Source organism: Corylus avellana, chromosome 9 (assembly GCF_965113065.1).
Source record: "Corylus avellana chromosome 9, dhCorAvel1.hap1.2, whole genome shotgun sequence".
In the NCBI taxonomy this organism is placed as follows: domain Eukaryota; kingdom Viridiplantae; phylum Streptophyta; class Magnoliopsida; order Fagales; family Betulaceae; genus Corylus; species Corylus avellana.
The window spans coordinates 4,761,036-4,776,026 of NC_142498.1; the positions used below are offsets into that span (position 1 = coordinate 4,761,036).

The 14,991-nt window shown below is 37.8% G+C and overlaps 1 protein-coding gene and 1 pseudogene across 1 annotated transcript; one reads left to right on the forward strand and one right to left on the reverse strand.

Annotated features, from left to right (window-relative positions):
• Nucleotides 1–1,298: 1,298 nt before the first annotated feature.
• Nucleotides 1,299–2,364, reverse strand: LOC132190771 (blue copper protein 1b-like). The gene is made up of 2 exons (XM_088519346.1): nt 2,215–2,364; nt 1,299–1,622 (listed from the first exon to the last, which is right to left on the reverse strand). The coding sequence occupies exons 1-2, from the start codon at nt 2,362–2,364 to the stop codon at nt 1,299–1,301; spliced, it is 474 nt and encodes a 157-aa protein (XP_088375472.1).
• A 7,366-nt stretch (nt 2,365–9,730) lies between these two features.
• On the forward strand, nt 9,731–10,937 carry LOC148583611 (uncharacterized; annotated as a pseudogene).
• Nucleotides 10,938–14,991: the final 4,054 nt, after the last annotated feature.

Below are 14,991 nucleotides of genomic sequence, written 5' to 3' on the forward strand. Positions count from 1 at the left end.
GTCCATAAGGTGGCTCGCCGGCCACCCCCAAATGGGTTAGGGGTGGCTGGCACAGCCACCCATGGCAAACAGGGCGGCGGCAAGCCGCCCCTACCTCCCTTTGGGTGGCTGCCGGCCACCCCAAGTGCGGGTGGGATGGCCAGCCAGTCACCCCTTTGTTTTTCTTTTGTTTTTTTAAAGGGGTAATTACCTTTTCCCTCCGTCAACTACAATGCATTGTCACTTTGCCCCTATGAATTGACAACACTACTGCCCGACCCTATCAAACTACCATTTTGTATCCAAAACCCTCATTCCGTCAGTCAATGGCGTTAACTCAGGCGGCCAACCCGTCACGTGAGCTCCACCTGAAAAACTCTTGAAATGACAATGTGTTGTAGTTGATGAGGGAAAAGTGACAATGTGTTGTAGTTGATGGGGGAAAAAGGTGGGATAGAAAATTTCAAGATGGCATATGGGGTGCACGTGACAGGTTAACTGTCTGAGTTAACGCCTTTGACTGATAGAAGGGGGGTTTTGGGTACAAAATGGTAGTTTGATAGGGTTAGGCAGCAGGGTTGTCAGTTCATGGGGGCAAAGTCACATGTTGTAGTTGATGGGGGGAAGGTAATTACCCATTTTTTAAATAACTAATTGGTTTTTTTAATTATTTTTCTTTTTATATTTTGTATAATTTGGTGTGGTAATGTTTATTTCTTAAACTTAAGATTTTTCTAATATGCTGAGGTGTCAATGGCTGATTGGTGGGCACAAAGGAGCTGCTTTACACCAGCTCCTTATAGAAGTTATCATTTTCCTTTACTTGCCGATTATAGGATTCAAAACATCTGATAATATATTTACACCACTTAGAAAAGTCAAGCCACTGAGAAAAGAGAAGTGATACATTTCTCAAATTTTTGTTTAAAAGTTAGTTCCCAAATGATGTGTCTTCATCACATGAGCTTTATTATTTTGAGAAATGTGTCACCAACTCGTAAGATGGTAACACATCATTTAGGAACTAATATTTGATGAATATTTTTTAGAAGTATAGTATTTCTCCTGAGGAAATTTCCGCCCTCTCTTCATAATGTTAAATATCCTAAGCCCCACCTGCTGTTTGCATGATAATTTAACAAATATGCTCAAACACAGTATTTGGTACAAATATAGAGCACAAATGGTTTATAATTCAGAACACACATACTACTATAAATCAATAAATTCGTATCCAATACAATGCAAACAATTAATCAATTCAATACACTCCACTAACATAAGAATAGAATTTTAACTATTGTACTATTGATCTAACTTTAAACCATGACCATCACAAGGATGCCAAAAATAGCAATCATCCACCAATAATATATAGGTGTAACGCTCCCCTTACCTACGGATACGGGAGAAGGTGCTGGAGACACTGTTATGGTAAGCTTTTGGTTGTTGATCTCACAATGATTGGCAACACCACAAATATACCAATTTCTTCCCAAGGTTGCTAGGGTAATCACATCATTTACACTAACCAAGGTCTCAATTCCCAACGGTGCCGTACATTGTTGGAAGCTAGTTTCATTGACTTCAAGAATAGTGTGGGATCCCGCTGTATACTTGAATACTGCACCAAGAAGTTGATTCTTCCATCATCAATCAAACTAAAAAGAAATATATTTACACGAATTAATTGACAACTAAATAAGAAACAAAAATAATCCACTAGCAACCCCTTAAAAACAAGGCAGCCTCAAAGTCGAGTAATGCTATGTAACAAAATCGCCAAATCGGAATGGAAATGATTTTCCTTTACAAAAATTGGAGTAATGCTATGGGAGACTCCCTGGCCACTTTTTGTAAAGGAAAAAACTTTCTATCATGATGAAATATAATCAATACTTTAACACTCTACCTTATGTATGATCATCTCAAACTCCTTTTTAATAGGTGAGAGCCAACATCTGAAATATATAATTAAATAGAGATGAATTGACGGAATCAAGATTTGATCTCATGGCCTATGGCTCTGATACCATGTTAAACCACTACTTATCTAAAAAGTTTAATCAAATTTTTAAAGCTGATAGCAAAAATGTATATTTAATCAATACTTTAACAAAGCGTTTACTAGAAAACAAACATGTGCAAATAAAACTAAAAGATTACATCAAAAATATGGTAAGTTGAAGGCATACAAACAAAAAGTTTATAGAGTTAATTTACCAAGAGTGTCACCACATGGAACTCCTTTCCTTGAGCCCAAGCTGTGTAATTATAGTCAACGGTCCAACCCTCGTCATCACCAACCACAAACTTTGTGCCCAAAATTGAAGGGAGAAGAATTGCTATGATTGCAAGGATGAAGAAATATTGGGAAGATGCCATTGATTCTCTCTAATGGATCTAAAAAAACTAGAAATTGTGGGTACTTATAAGGCTCCGTTTACTTCGACGTAAAATGGTTTTCGTTGGAAAATATTTTTAGGGAAGTCATTTTTCTTGAAAATTTTTTATGTTGAAAAACTTTTACGGCGTTTACCACGCGCATGGAAAATAATTTATATATATATATATATATATATATATATATATATATATATATATATATATATATATATATATATATTTTCCAATAAGGTCCCCGCCGAGACCTGCTCAAAACCCCACCGGGACCTGCCCCAGACCCGCCTGGGATTTGACCAGGACCCGCAGAGGACTTGTTCGAGACCCCGCCGGGACTTGCCTGGGACTTGTCAGGGACCTACCCAGGACCCCGTCGAGACTTACCCAGGCCGTGACTTGGACTTGACCGGCACACGACCTGGACTTGCCCGAGACCCCACCGGGACCTACTCGGTACTTGACCTGGACCAGCCCAGGACTTGATCGGGACTTGACCGGGACCTGCCTGGGACCCGCCCAGGACTTGACCGGGACTTGCTCGAGACTTGACCCGGACCTCACCGGGACTCGCCCGGAACCCCACGGGAGCTTGACCAGGACTCACCCGGGACTTATTGGAAAATATATATATATATATAACAAAATAAAAATATATATATTTTCTGTGCGCGTGGTAAACACCATAAAATGTTTTCTATGGAAAGCATTTTCAAGGAAAATGATTTCCTTGAAAATATTTTCCACCGGGACGTGCCCGAGTCTCGGTCAAGTCCCAGTTGAATCCTAGGCAAGTCCCGGGCGGCTCCTGGGCTAGTCTCGGGCAGGTCCGGTCAAGTCTCAGGTGGATCCCAGTCAAGTCCAGGTCAAGTCGTGGGTGGGGGTCCCGGGCAAGTCCTAAGCGAGTCTTGATCAAGTCCCAGGCGGGTCCTAGTCAGGTCCCTGTCAAGTCCCAGGCTAGTCCCGGGCGGGTCTCAGGCAAGTCCCGGGCTAGTCCTGGTCAAGTCTCGGGGCGTTTCCCGGCGTGGTCCTAGGCAAGTCCCGAGCGGGTCCCGAGCAAGTCCCGGTCAAATCCCGGGCAGGTCCCAGTCAAGCCCCGGGCGGGTCCTGGTCAAGTCCTGGGCGGGTCGCAAGCAGGTCCCGGTCAAGTCCTTGGTGGGTCCCAGGCAAGTCCAGGGCTAGTCCTGGTCAAGTCTCGGGCGGGTTCCAGCGGGGTCCCGGGCAAGTCCCGGGCAGGTCCCAACAGGTCCGGTCCGATCCCGGGCGGGTCCCGGTCAAGTGTTGGGTGGGTCCCGGCAGGGTCCTGAGCGAGTCCCGGCCAGGTCTCGGGTGGCTCTTGGGCAAGTCCCAGGCGAGTCCTGGGCATTTCTTGGCGGGTCCGGCCCGATCGAGTTCAAGTCTCGTGGGGTCTCGGGCAGGTCCTGGAAGGGTCCTGAGCATGTCCTGAGCAAGTTCCAGTCAAGTCCCAACTGGGTTCCGGGCAAGTCAACACCGTAAAATGTAGAAATCATTTTCTGGAAACCATTTTACGTCGAAATAAACGGAGCCTAAGTCAGAAATCTCACATCTTGACAATCTATGGACGGCAATACCAAATTGCGCAATTAATTTAAGGGAAACTTTACTTTAAACGCCTGAAATACCACGCGATTTAATATATCCCCTCGAATTTTGTAACCTCTCAATTTGGACCCCTGAACTTCCAATTGCAATCAATTTGAACCTGTCCATCAATTTGTGCCGTTAAAACCCCTACGAAGACAAAATTACCGTTCAATTTTCTTTTTATTAAAAAAAATTGAAAAAAAAAGGGTCACAAGGTGGCCCAATCGTGGGTCACCTTTTGATTTTTCTTTTTATATATAATATATTTTTTTTAATTTCTAATTTGAAATTAAGGGTAAATTTGGAATTTTATAAAATAATCAGGGGTATAAACATCATTATATCACTTTTAACGTTTAAAATTTGACGGATGGGTTTAAATTGATTGAAATTGAAAGTTTAATGGTCCAAATTATGAGGTTTCAAAGTTTGAGGGATATGTCATATCGCGTGGTAATTTAAGAGTGTAAAGTAATGTTTCCCTATTCATTTAATTTGTTGTTGTTAACGAGGCCTTTACTTAAACATTTTGGATTGCGGACAAGTTTGAGACTAATGCTGTCATTTGTGATAAAATATTAATTAAATTTTTTAGATAAGTGGTGATTTAATGTGATATCAGAATAAAGCTAAGATCATAAGTTTAAACCCCGATCACTTCCTATGTTTCCCTACCTTTTAATCAAATGGGCGGCTTGAAATCATAACTTCAAAGTTTAAAAATTGGAAGTTTAAGCGGTTTTACAAAAATTGGAAGTAAACGTGCTATAAGCGGTTTTGCAATAGTAACTTCAAAGTTTAAAAATTTGCAATGTCGCCAGTCAGTATCCCATGTTTCATCTCCTTTTAATTTTATCCATTTTTTTTAGTTAAAATGTCAAAAAAATTCCTTTAAATAAAACAAAATGAAAATTATAAAAATAAAAAATACTTTGGACTCACCCACTACTTGGCAGTGGGTCTGGACTGAACTTTATTTGTTCTTTAGGAAAATGGAAGCCAATAGAGCCCGAAGCTGGGTTCGATTTGTTACGAAAGTGGGAAGTAGAGGCTAAGGATTATTTTTTGTTTTCTAAATAATCATAAAATTAACAAGTTATGATTGAGGAGTATGACCCGTTTAAATAAAAGAGTCGGGTAATAGTTGATTTTATATAGTCTTATATCAGTTTCTCGATATAACCCGAACCTGACACGCAACACTAGGATTTACAATTTTTGTCACGACTTTCGAGCCTGACAAGCACCCACACGAAATTAATGGGTTAAAGGTACGACCTGTTTAATTAAGGTTTACCTATATAATCTTATATCCTTATTTTGACATAATCCGAATCCGAACAAAGAAATGAAAAGGATATGCTATGGGATGCCTCCCATGAGCGCTAAGTTTAACATCTTCAGGCAGACTGTGGCACTTTCAACTTGAAGCACCAATATTTTCTTCTCTTGCACCAAAGAGAATGAAGTCTTCCTATAGCAGAGGGATTCCAATTGTCTGTAGATCGGGGTGGACCACTATGAGTTTTCTCAAACAGTTTCTCATCCGGTGGGGAATCATGAACTGGAAAAAAATAAGAAGAAAACTCAGGGAGCTTTTCTATCTTGATGTCCTCAATTTGCTCATTCGGTAGCTCTAGCAAACTTTTCTCATGGACTCTTGGTACTTCGAAAATAAGAGCGGATGTTAAAGAATTCTCAGTGCTCTCTTCTTTTTCCCGATGTGGTTTTTGTGGAACCTCATTTTGCTACTCCTTCCTCTCATCCACTTGATTTTCAATCACTTCTTCACTCGTCAATGTGACAGCTTGCTAATGATAGTAAGTGCACTCATCCTCCATGTAGTGTCCATTGCAATTGGCCACTGATTGATCTTGGAGTGCTTCTTCTTTTAGGGTCTCTGATATTTGCTTGAAGTGATCTTCTATCTTGGCCATGGTGGATTGTAACCGTTGATTATAGGCCTTACTGTGGCTAAGAAAAGTTGACATTGTTTCTTCTAAACTAGCATGCGCTTCTTCTAATGCAAAATTCTTCAGAGGAAGTATCTCTTCTTGGTATTGTTGAGGTGGAGAGGAATATGAGTAGTCATATATGAGAGATGGTTCCTCTTCATGAGCTACTATCTTGAAAATGGATTGCCTCAAACTGGGGCTAAGACAAGAATCGGATTGACCATATAACTGTGGAGATGATTCTTCTTCATGAACTTGTGGTGCTTGAATTCCACGAGCTTGAGCTTGCCACGAGAGATTAGACTGTTGGCTCCACGACAGCTTACAAGAATCAAAATAGCTATCGTTCCCGGTCTAGAGAACGATGTGATCATATGCCCAAAACAATCGTTAGATGTCTTATTGAAGGACATTCTCTACTATGGTGAAAAAGGTCATGGCAAAATGAACATGGTCCATGGGGAGTCGGATTGCCTCCCCACATGTGTGAAAACAAAAATGAAATAACAAAAAGAAGTTAAAAATTAAAAGGGAAATAAAAACAAAATTAAAAATAAAACTTACGAAGATGCAAACTCGAATGACCCTGCATGAAACGAAAAGAAAAAAATCAGATCTATAATTAAAGCTGTTTCTATGCTGCTATCCAGATGTGCGATCGATCGCACTAGCAAGAGTGCGCTCGATCTCACTGGTACGCTCAATCGCCCTAGAATGGACGCTCGAGTGCACCGCCGAAGGCAGAACAGGAAGTGTAGCGCCCTATATTTTAAAAGTCTTATTTTAGAGATATTAATTTGATGCTAGGATTATATTAATATTCATATTAGGCAATGATATTAATTCTTGAGGAATTTATGATATTGTATAATGGTAATTGGAGATTGGTAGTTGTATAATAGCAAATGGAAGGTGGAACAGTATTTGGAATGTAGAATAGTATAGGGTAGGTAGAATAGTAAATAGTAGGTATAATAGTATTTGGTAGGTGAAATTAGTAAAAGCAAAGTAGAATTGTAAATGAAAGGCGGAGAAGTATTTGGCTTTTTTCCTATAAATAGAGCTTCCCCCTTCACAAATTTCACCACTCCTCTCCCTTCTCTTCAACATATTCTTCGTTCTTCCACTTTCTATTCGGTCTTTCTTCTTTCTGTGAGTGTTTACACAGAGCAGAGAGAGGAAGGGCAAGAAAAAGCACTGCAATAAAGAAGGAACACGAGAGAGAGAGAGAGAGAGGGAGAGAGAGAAAGAGAGAAAGAGAGCTAGCAGAGAGATGGTCAGAGGTAGAGTTAGAGGGAGAGGCAGTGAGACGAAGATAATTCAGAGAAAGATTGAGACAGAGAATCAGAGATTGAGAGGGAGTTTTTGGAGATAGTGGGAGATATTGAAAGAAAGAGACTGTGCGAAGCAGAATGGGTTTCAACAAGTAATTACCTTTGATGATCCATTCATGTATTCCACTGTAAGTATTGTTACTTACTAAGAGTGATATTGATATTTAATAATACAAATCTTTGTAGTTTTATTAAATGTCTGGCCTTTTGATATAATTGTTTCAACAATGATTTATATTATCGTGAATCAATTGACCCATTACTTCACAATTTTTGTAGTGTTTGCAGGAATGGAAAGTCAAGGTAATTATGCAGTTGTGATTAGAGCTTCATATTTGAGATGTACAGAGAATCTAAGTTGGTGAAGTTTGTCTAGAGTTTATACAGTCAGATAGATTTGTGTAAATGCCTTATTCGGCATAATTGTGGGTATTTTGTATAAAGAAAAGTATTTTTAAGAGTATTGTTTTGTACTAATAAATTTCAGATTTTCTGCTGTGTAAGATTATTTCAGCATAACACTTGATTTGTTTACAAGATAAAATAAGAGAAATATTGGGATGTTACAGGAAGTGTAGAAGATTAAAATAAAAAAGAAAAAATTAACACAAAAATAAATTAATGGAAAACAAATTCCAAAGAAAATCAAACAATCCCCGGCAAACGGCGCCAAAAACTTATTGTGCCAAATACTACCTAAATTAATAGATAATAATTGGTATGTTTTAACTCACAAGTGCACAAGATCAAAACAGTAGTATGGTGCAACAAGTACAAGATCGTTCCCACACCAAGCTCAAATAATATAACAATATGCCAATGCTCTAATCATATTATGAATACCTAATGTTTGCCAACCTAAGGGCATGGGTGTATAGTCCTTAAGCTATAGATTTCCCTAAGCAACGAATTAGGCATGAGTGTATACTCCCGGTTTTCCATGTTGATTATCCCAAGACCCCGTGAGAAAATTATTTTGTCACTCTATTAAGCCCAGGACTTGATCATTCAAATTGACTTAAATAACTAATCCATACCACATGCATATAATGGCCAGTCACACATATATGAGGAATTCAATAAAACAGGAATTAATCAAGTCAAGCATCACAATATGATTATCACAAAAGCGCCAATATTGAAATATTAAATAAACATAATTATGGCTTGAATCTAGTCCTACTAAAGTATTAGTTACACATAACTAAAATAAAACTTAAAAAAAAAAAAGGGAAAGAAGAAACCAAAAACGACTCCTTGAAGTAGCCTTCAATTCTTCTCCCCAAAGTTGTGTCTAAAGATGGTCCCTTGAATTGTGAGGCTTAGAGGTCTATTTATAAGCCTAAGTAACACTCTAGAAACCCTAAAAATCGTAGCTTTTACGTTCTAGTTCGCCTAGGGTTTTGAGCGATGAAAAAGATCACTTTCCGGAATAGGGCGCTACTGCCTTGCTCTTCACGCACGGGTGCGCTTGTTCGTGGCCCGTGTGCACTCGATCGCACATCTACGATCGATCGTGTGTCTTCAACGCTCGATCGATGCTGCTTCTTGTGCGTACGAGCGTAAGCATGTGCTCGTTTCTTGACATCTCTTTGGTAGTGCGCTCGAGCGCAGGTCTACTGCCATCAATCGCTCTATGAGAACTTTTAGCTTTTTTGAAATTTGCTCTTTAAGCCCCAAACTTTCAGAAATGCTTCATTTTCTTTCAAAAACGTATAAAACAAAGAAAATATAAAAAGGAAATAAAATTACACAAACTAACAAGACTAAGGAATTAACAAATATAGATTAAGGGGCTAAAATATGGATATTTTAGCACTTATCAGTGCTGACGTGGCAGACTGGAGCGCTTGGCATGTGTGGTGCATGCGTGAAAGTAGGCAGCAGCGCTAGGCGCATGAATCTCACGCGCAGACCTTTGTGTGGCGCGTGGCTTGGCGGAAGCAGATTCTGTCGGTGGTTCTGGACTCCCCGGAAGGAGAGCTATCGATCGGTGGGCTAGCAGAAGCAATCAGACCACCTTGGCAGCTTGTGGCGGAACGGTAGTGGCGGAATTGCTGAAACTTTAAGCGGCGCATATGGGAGTGTGAGAATTCCGATGGAATTGTGTGCGGCGGCTCTATGACAGTTGTCTTCCGAGCGTTCAAGCGATATAGTGATCCGCTAAAAACTACGAAGAGAAGATAGAGAACCGTAAGGGACAGAGGGTAGGATTCGCCGGAGAACACTAGCGGCGCAGAAAAAATAATACGAGATGCGGAAAAAAAAAATTAAGTTGATTCAGAACCTGTGCTCTGACACCATGTTGAGAATAAGGTTGTATATTGAATCACACTGAATAATGTACATAAGAGGCCTTTATATATAGGCTAATAAGACACACAATAAATATATATAACCCATGTCGGACTACATTACATATCATCTAATACAGTAGAATTTGTTGAGAACTATTATATGCCATATATTGCAAAGGAACCTTGTAGGACCTTTTCTCAAACTAGGTATAAGTGGGTTATGGAGATTCTACAAGGTAATCTTGATAGGTGCAAACAAAATTTCAGAATGGAAATACACGTATTTATTTACTTGTGTAAAGAGTTGAAGGAAATATATCATTTAAAAGGTACTAGGAAATTAACTGTTGAAGAGTTGGTGGCTATATTTTGGAATACTTTAGGCCATGGATTTGGAAATAGAATAGTGCAAGAAAGGTTTCAACATTCAGGAGAAACAGTTAGTAGACATTTTACTCATGTTTTAATGGCCGTTTCGAGAATGACGATTGACATTATTAATCCTATTGATAGGGAGTTTAGGGATGTTCCAAGCAAAATTCGTGATGATGAGCGGTATTGGCCATACTTCAAAGATTGTATTGGAGCCATTGATGGAACCCATGTGCCAGTTAAAATTTCTCCATCAAAACAAATACCATATATTGGTAGAAATGGGATTCCTACTCAAAATGTTATGGCTGTTTGTGATTTTCGAATGTGTTTCACCTTTGTTTGGGCTGGATGGGAAGGTACTGCACATGATACATGTATTTTTTTGGAAGCTATTCGAAAGGAAGAATTACGATTTCCACACCCATCTAGAGGTTTGTATTTAATAAAAATAACAATTATTAATTATACATGAAAAAAAATATACTTTTCAATATTTTTTATGACCGTTATTTGTATATTTTTTTGCAGGAAAATATTACTTGGTAGACGCAGGATATTCTCACATGAAGAGATACATGGGGCCATGCAAATGGGAGTGGTATCATCTACCAGACTTTCGCCGCGGAAGCAAACCGAGGGGTATGCATGAAACTTTTAATCATGCACATTCATCACTTAGATGCACTATTGAAAGAATATTTGGAGTTTGAAAAAATAAGTGGAAGTTATTACATTGCATGCCGAGTTTTTCTTATGATAAACAAGTAAAAATTGTGGCAGCGTCTATGGTTCTTTATAACTTCATTAGGAAGCATGCAATAAAGGATGCTGAGTTTCAACCATATGATGATGAGGAGGATTTAGTACCTACTAATAGTATAGGCGATGACGAAGCACAAGATGAGTCAAGCATACAACAATCAAAGATGTCCAATGAAAATTCTATGAATATTGAGCGTGATTATATTGCTAATCTACTTGTGACCCGTTAATGTTCTTGTTTTTTTTTTTTTTTTTTTTTTTCTTTTCTTAAATGTTGTTTTGTTATAAACTATTTAAAATGTTGCAAGGATCTCCTTGAGTGTTGTTCTTTTTTATGTGTTAAATACTTTGAAGTGTTGTAGTGTTAAAAACACTTCAAATACTTTAAAAAAAGAAAGAAAAAAAAATGATTGACATCATTTTTTATTACATATAAGTACAAAAGAAAGAAAATATTGATGTTTTGTTACATAAACCATTACAAAATAATTTTTACTTGTGAAAGCTAACATTAACCATTTTTATATAAAAAGGTTGATATAAAATGAAAAAAAAAAAAATCATTACCAACCTTAGGCCTTTATTGGAAAACATGCAATGATTTCATGTAAAATGACATATACTGGTGTCACAGAATGATTTTTTTTTTTTCAGCTTATACTAAAAAAAATCATCACATGTCCTTTATTGTCATTTTTCCAACTAAAAGCACTTTTTTAGTTTTGTTACCAAACATCAGTAACATTAAAAAGGCATTTAAGACATGTAGTTACCAAACAGGTATACAGCTTTTCAGTAATAGCACTTTTGCCAAAAGTTCACAGGCAAAAGCTCTATATCCAAAAGCCCTATTTTCCACCGTAATCCCAAACAGGTTCTTACACTACTTCAATATTAAACCCATTGTCATATTAGCGTAATAGCAGAGACAAAATCTGTAATTTTGATGAAAAGTGAAAACCCATGAAATTTCCAATTTTCCATAAGTTTGTGAATCATATTTCTGGTAATTAAGGTTTATTGTAGAGCAAGTTTCGTGATAATTTATTTAGTAAGTTGTGGACTTACGCAATTACTTTTCTACTATCAAATACCTAGGTGTTTTGCATATTAGCAGGTTGTCAGGCTCTAAAGTGAGTATTTCGCTAGAATGAAAATGCCAAATGAAAGACTCGTATTGTCATGTTTGAGTAAATATACTAGTTGTGATTTTGTAGTAATATTCATTAATTTGGAAGCTCTGTGTCTATATTGATGGTGATTAATTTTATTTGAAGATGTTAGAATAATTTTCAGCACGGTGTGAATGCGTTCTCCAAGATCAAACCTGAAAGAACAAACAAAGCAAACACGAAGAGAAAGCGCCCTGTGTTGAACGAGATCTCCCTCTGACGCTCAAGTTAGTTCTCTGAGAAAGGTGTATATTCTCTCTATCTATTTCAGTGTGTGTTTATACTTGGAGCTTGACCTATTTATAGGCTGATAGGTTCACTCGGACTAGAACTCAATCTTCCACCTTATCCAGGCCTTGGAGCTTGATTTGAATTGAGAGTAGCGGTTGTATACGAACTCTAATGATATCCCTATGATGTGGGATAATCATGAAAGGAGTCCTTAACTCGATGGAAATCAACCGGGAGTTAGTTATGCAATTGGGTTCGAATATAGGAATAAGGTAACGCCCGGGCAATTAGGGGATCTGACAACCTCGGGTGACCGGACCTTGGCGACATCTTCTTCTTCCCACTGCCGATTCTAGTGGGTCACACTTATGAGGACTTAGCCCATGGCTTCATCTCCATGCTGTGGGCCTTTGGTTTACTGGGGCCAGAACAGGAAGTTTATTTTCCCAATAGAAGATATTTTAATTTATCTCAGATAATTCTTTTCCGCTTTCCACTATAGTATACTTTGATAATTAGTGTCTAAATAGTAAATTCAGCTAATTACAAGTTAAGGCACTATGAGTAACACTCTCTCTCACAACCCACCTCCACTTCTTGTCTTCAACCTTGTACGATTTGTCATCAGCCGCAACATCTGCGCCTGCATCGAGCCCACCCAAGACTAAGTCGAGAGGCTTGGCTTAGGCCAACACTCCTCTGGACTCTAGTTGCCAGACAGACCTCATCGGCCTCACTTCCTGTGACGCCTGCGTGTCAGCCGGCCAACTTCGAGGTTCAACGAGAGTTGATTTCTATTGACTGTAATACCTCTTAGGCCAAAGCTGCATATTGCTTTTACAACCCTTAATTTGCATGTTTTTTTCCAGTTGGAAGTGCATTGAAATTGACTTATTTGTTATTTTAAGGTGGATGAACCCATCATGGGGTGTTTGTATTTTCTTTGTCAGTTTTAAATTGGAATATGGAATCAAGACATAGATTTTATCTAAAATACTAGAGCTTAAAAAAAAAAAAGGAAAAAAAGGCAAAATCAGATCATGTGGTTCACCGGATTTGCAATTAGATTTCTGTGGAATTAAAATGAACTCAGAAGTCGTTGAGGTGAGTCATTGAGGTGTGTTAAAAAAACTATTTAGTTCTTATAGTCGAATTTCGTCCACTAACTTAATAAATTCTCATAGAGTGAAACATTAGAGCCAATAAAATTGTGACATGTGTCATATTTAATTAAGTGTCACACTAATGGAGTCTGTTAAGTTAGTAGACGGAATTTGGCTATAGGGACTAAATTAATTTTTTTGTCATACCTCAGGAACCTTTAACTTATTTTGATACCATATGAAACTAATTGTAAATCAAGTAAACTACATGGATTAATTTTACATTTTTTTCCTAAAAAAACTTAAAGCGGGCCCTAAATAGTTTCAAAATTGTTTAAAATAAGCCATAAAAAGAGGCCAAAGAAAGCTCAAAACACAGAAATAGGCGAAAAAGACCCATTACTTGGTAGGCAGTTGGTTAACGGTACGGCTTTGCCTTCAACAACAACAATAATCGCATGGATAACGATTAGGTTGTCAGCTAGCGTGTGGAAGATAGGTTTCATTATGACGCTTTGTCCTCGAGGAGTGATGCTATCAAGGGTCAATTCTAGTGAGCCTCATTGCTAAAGTTTGAAATATGCAAGATATAAGCCTCATATTGGAAGTATTTATTAAAAAAAAAAAAAACTTTTATAGGAAGTTGTTAGAGTATTATTTAATTGATTAAATCAATTATTTCTTATCATCTTAAGCTTTCGAGATGAATGGCAATTTAATATGGTATCGGAACAAAGGTCCTGAGTTCGAACCTTATTTCCATAATTTACACCTCAATTAAGCTAAATATTTATCATATTGGGCCTTACTTATTGAAGAGAAAGTGGAGCCTACATGTGCAGAGATCCCCTCGAATTAGAGGGGATCTCCAATTATCTATAATCACCAATTTGGACCGTTCATTTTCATCCAACGGTCTAGATTGGTCCACTAAAATAAAATAATAAATTACTATTTTAATTGAAAAAATAATTCAAAATTAAAATAATAAAAAAAGAAATGGGAGAGAAATGGGGTGGCTGGCCACCCCAGGTGGTGGCTGGCCACCCCTGTTGAGAGCGAAGCCACCCCTTGGCCCTTGGGGGTGGCCGAACCACCCCCATGGGCCATGAGGCATCCTCAAACGGCCGCTGGTGGCTTCTGCCACCCCCAAGGACCAAATAAAAAAAAATTAATTTTTTTTTAGCCCTTGGTGGTGGCCAGCCACCCCATCTCTCTCCCATTTCTTATTTTATTATTTTGATTTTGATTTATTTTTTTAATAAAATAATAGTTTATTGTTTTATTTTAGTGGACCAATCTAAACCGTTAGATGAAAATGAATGGTGCAAATTGGTGATTGGAGATAATTGGAGATCCCCTCTAATTCAAGGGGATCCTGATCCGGGAAAATGTTAGAATATTAATTAGATGATTAATTACCCCTTCAAATTTCAAGAACTCTTAATTAAGGGTATCAAAATTTTAATTTCTTTCAATTACACCATTTATTAGGATTTTCCGTTAAATCTTGTCATAATTTTCAGAATACTTTTTTTTTATTATAAAAATTAAAATAAAAAATTGTCAAGGTTCAGGCATTTATATATATATATATATATATATATATATATTTTATGAAAAATGGAGTATTTTGGGAACATTGATTATATTTAAAGGAAAATCGTAATGGAATGGGGTAGTTAAAAGAAATTGAAAATTTGATACTCTTAATTCAGTTAATTGAAAGTTTTTAAACTTCGAGGATAGTGTCAAAAAGTAAAAATTCATGAGGAAAT